General features: G+C 39.3%; 1 protein-coding gene and 1 pseudogene across 1 annotated transcript in view; both read left to right on the top strand.

Annotated features, from left to right (window-relative positions):
* LOC132178457 (cysteine-rich receptor-like protein kinase 2) overlaps positions 1–805 on the top strand; it is a 2,266-nt pseudogene extending 1,461 nt beyond the window's left edge.
* A 2,188-nt stretch (positions 806–2,993) lies between these two features.
* Positions 2,994–3,513, top strand: part of LOC132178456 (cysteine-rich receptor-like protein kinase 3) — a 6,094-nt gene continuing 5,574 nt past the window's right edge. The window contains exons 1-2 of the mRNA XM_059590893.1: positions 2,994–3,232; positions 3,333–3,446. Of these exons, the coding sequence (XP_059446876.1) occupies positions 2,994–3,232; positions 3,333–3,446 (353 nt within the window). The remainder of the gene's footprint in view (positions 3,233–3,332; positions 3,447–3,513) is intronic.

Here is a 3,513-nt window from a genome sequence, read left to right as displayed (position 1 = left end):
CCTAAAAGCAAAGCAGAAACAAGAATTGAAAACCAAGCAAGGTAACAAGAGGGAATGGGTCAAAAAATGACCCAGCCCTATAGAAGTACCAATGCAGCTGCAAAGGGCTGCTAATAAAGGCAAAACAAAGAAATCCGAAGAAATCTTTGCAAGCAGAACAGAACTTGCGATGCAAAAGGCCAGATATGGGACATCGACAGACGGCCACACCATAACAAAAATAAATAAATACAAACAAAACAATAAGACATAAAGCAGGAAAAAGCAAAGACAAAACAACAACATCAGTGATTGAAGCAACCGACAACCGAGAGGAGGGGTGGAGGAAGACGCTACACGGCGGCGCGTTGCGTTCACGCTCCCGCGAGTAAGATCAACTTTCGGGCGCGTGGGGACCACGTACTGTCTTGTGATGGCCGGACGATGACGCAATCGACGCCAACAGGAAGCGGAGGGACCCAGGATCATAGAGGAGGGGCGCGTCTGTGGATATGGCTTCCTGAAAATGATAGATCTAATTTAAAAAAAATCATATCCAAAATCTACAGAAAGGAAGCAGATCTGGGGTCGAGGACAATGGTTGGAGGCTGAAACCGAGCGGCTAAATGGGCTGATGGATATGCTTGACAAAGGTAAGTCCTTTGAAGAGGCGGTTATAGTCTCCGAAGAGGCGGATAGGACCTCCAAAGAGGTGCAAAAAAGAAGTTCAAATAAACAGAGGAGAAAAAAGGGAAAAGGAAGGGAAGGAGGGAACCGTAGCTCCCTCCCCCATGGGCTACCGGAAAGGAAAGGTTTTCTTCAGTAAGAGGAGAGAGGGGAGAGCTCCGGAAAAAAGTGTGTTAATTAAATTTTTTTATGTGTTGGCCACGTGCACACACAAAAGTGTTAGAATATTAATTATATGGTTAAAGAGAAAATTCTCACTTTATTTTATTTCTATCTTACTAGATTAATGTGGAATCTAAGGCGTAATCGTATTAAATTCAACTTAAAACTTTTGAAACTAGGGAAAGAATTTGACAAGTAAATTCAGTAAAGCAATGAAGCAAGGTGCTGCCTGATCATTGAATGCGCAAAAGCAATTTTGCCTTATTTCTTTTTCCTATGTGGCCATTATCGATCTTCCACTATATCCAAGATAAGCTACATTAGTGATTCCCAGGGCACTTGAGTTATTAATTTGATAAACTCCATGATATCCGATGTAGACCGGATCTTTGACTCTTAAAATTCCTTTGTGTTGTCTAGGAAAGTGGATGATCATTCATTTTCGATATATATATATGAAAAATGTTATGGCTTAATAAGTTTTTTTATAAATTTAATAGACCAACTATTAAATTTGTGGAGTCTACCATTGATTCATGTGAAATCGAATCATATAAGTTCACAAATCTAATTATTAATTTGTAAGATGAGATGGGCCAAATATAAAAAAAATATTAACCCTTTGCATTTTTTTCCGAATATATTCTGGTTGTTGGTGACCAATCCTACGTGTCACCTAAATTTGGCTCGCTTTTGATTCCGTCCTCATCATAATATCATTTGGGGTTGGTAAGGAGACCCTTCCCCAGTTCCCCCTAATTGATATATGACGAGATAAGCAAAGCATTTGACCATTTGTGTTGGGCAACTAAGAAATAATGATAGTGATAGTACTGAAGCCACTGAGGATTTGATTAAAACACACGAATCCAAATACGATTCTCTGTGTCTGCCTTGTCATCTTTGATTAATGCACCAAGTACATCTAATCTTCTAATCTTTTAATTACGAGGAACTGTGCGTCTATGTTGTCTTTCCTGTGTGCTCTACATTGTTCTCTGCCCACTTGCAGCATCACCTTTTGCTTTTACAAGAATCTCAAGCACTAGATAAAATGTTCCATTAAACATGAGCCACCGGCATCACCATGGAAGCTCACCACGGTGAACTCTAAATTGAAAAGGAAAGAGAAAAAACAAAAAAAACAAAATTGAAATGGAAGGTTGCACTAAACTAGAATCTCATGCGAAGAGACTGTCTTATTGCGCTAAAATTGGATTTGCTTGGAGTTTGGTTACTATCTTATTGCATTACAATTGGATTTGCTAGAACTCAAGTTACTTGAATAGGTGTTTGGACAGCTAGAATAGATAGGGCATGAACTGTCCAGACACTTGTTTGAGAAAGTAAAATTCTAGTAGGCTCTCGCATGCCTAAATGTTCAAGTATTTGGTTTTAAATACTGCAAGTATTATATGATCGAAAACACCGTATATGTACTGTATAAACACCAAATTCTTCGTTGGCAATTCGTTTTAGCTTAATAGGTTGAGAATTGACACTCGTTGATTAGAGCTGACGAGCTTAATGTTTTTGTATGTAAAAAAAAAAATTTAAGAAAAGAAGATATTCTCATAGACATCTCACATCTGACTCTGTTTTCTACATCCAATGCGACCATGGTTTAGCCTTGCTCCCTAAAGAATAACAAAAATCTATTGAAAATTGCTTTAGAGTAAAAAATATCCTGCGTGCCTCTAAAGACAAAGGATCATAGAAGTAGGATGGATGAAAACTGCTTGCCAGTTAGTTTGTCTGTGGTCCTATCATCCTACGCTAAGTTCTGGTTGGATTTGAACAAAAAAGCAACAACATATAAACTGTCTTCGCAGTTCGTGGTTTCAGTCAGAAAATTGCTCCATTTCCCAGTTCAATGTCCACATCGGAGAGCAATGTAAGCAGTCATAAAAGTTCAATGCCGGGGATTTTTTTTTTTTGTTTTTTTTTATTTGGACATGACATAAAACAGTTTCTGTAATTTTAGTTATTTGTTAATGTTTTTAATAAGACAAAATACAAGACTCTCTCTGACGGTGTCATTGACGAATGAACAGTGTAGTGTTGGAAGAAGGACAAAGTTGTCTTGTGTTAGGCTATAAAAGGCGCAGCAAAAGCGCTCTCATCTCATGCACAGAAAGAATCAGCAAAAAAAAAAAAAAAGCAGGATGGGAAGCCCAATATCGGTCTACTTTTCCCTAAACTACTTGGTAATACTACTGTACTATTACCTTAGCAGTAGTGGTAACCTAGTACTCTCAGGCGACGCCATCGAATCGCCAAATTACACAGTGGTGCACTCAGAACCAGATCTCGAGATAAGACTCTACGTTGAATCCTCATGGATGTCTGCCCTTGCCCAAGGACCAACCTCTTTCGAGAAGTCCACCAAATATGGCTTTCACAGGTTTACTCACCAACTAATACACACTGCAGCCAAATTCTCTCTCTCTCTCTCTCTCTCTCTCTCTCTCTCTCTCATTAACTGATCGTATTTCTTGCATCAGATTGTATCAGTACATTCATGGTGGTAACCTCAACCATTCTAAGATCCCGATGACCGCCCCTGTATTAACAAGCATCAACTCATCGTCGTCCCCCGGGGCTGACTATTTTGTAAGGTTGTCTCTCCCTGCTAGTTATGGCGGGAACCCTCCACAACCCAATTCTGAACTGAAGTTGCAACTT

This window comes from Corylus avellana, chromosome ca4 (assembly GCF_901000735.1).
Source record: "Corylus avellana chromosome ca4, CavTom2PMs-1.0".
In the NCBI taxonomy this organism is placed as follows: domain Eukaryota; kingdom Viridiplantae; phylum Streptophyta; class Magnoliopsida; order Fagales; family Betulaceae; genus Corylus; species Corylus avellana.
This window is presented reverse-complemented; position numbering and strand designations above follow the sequence as displayed.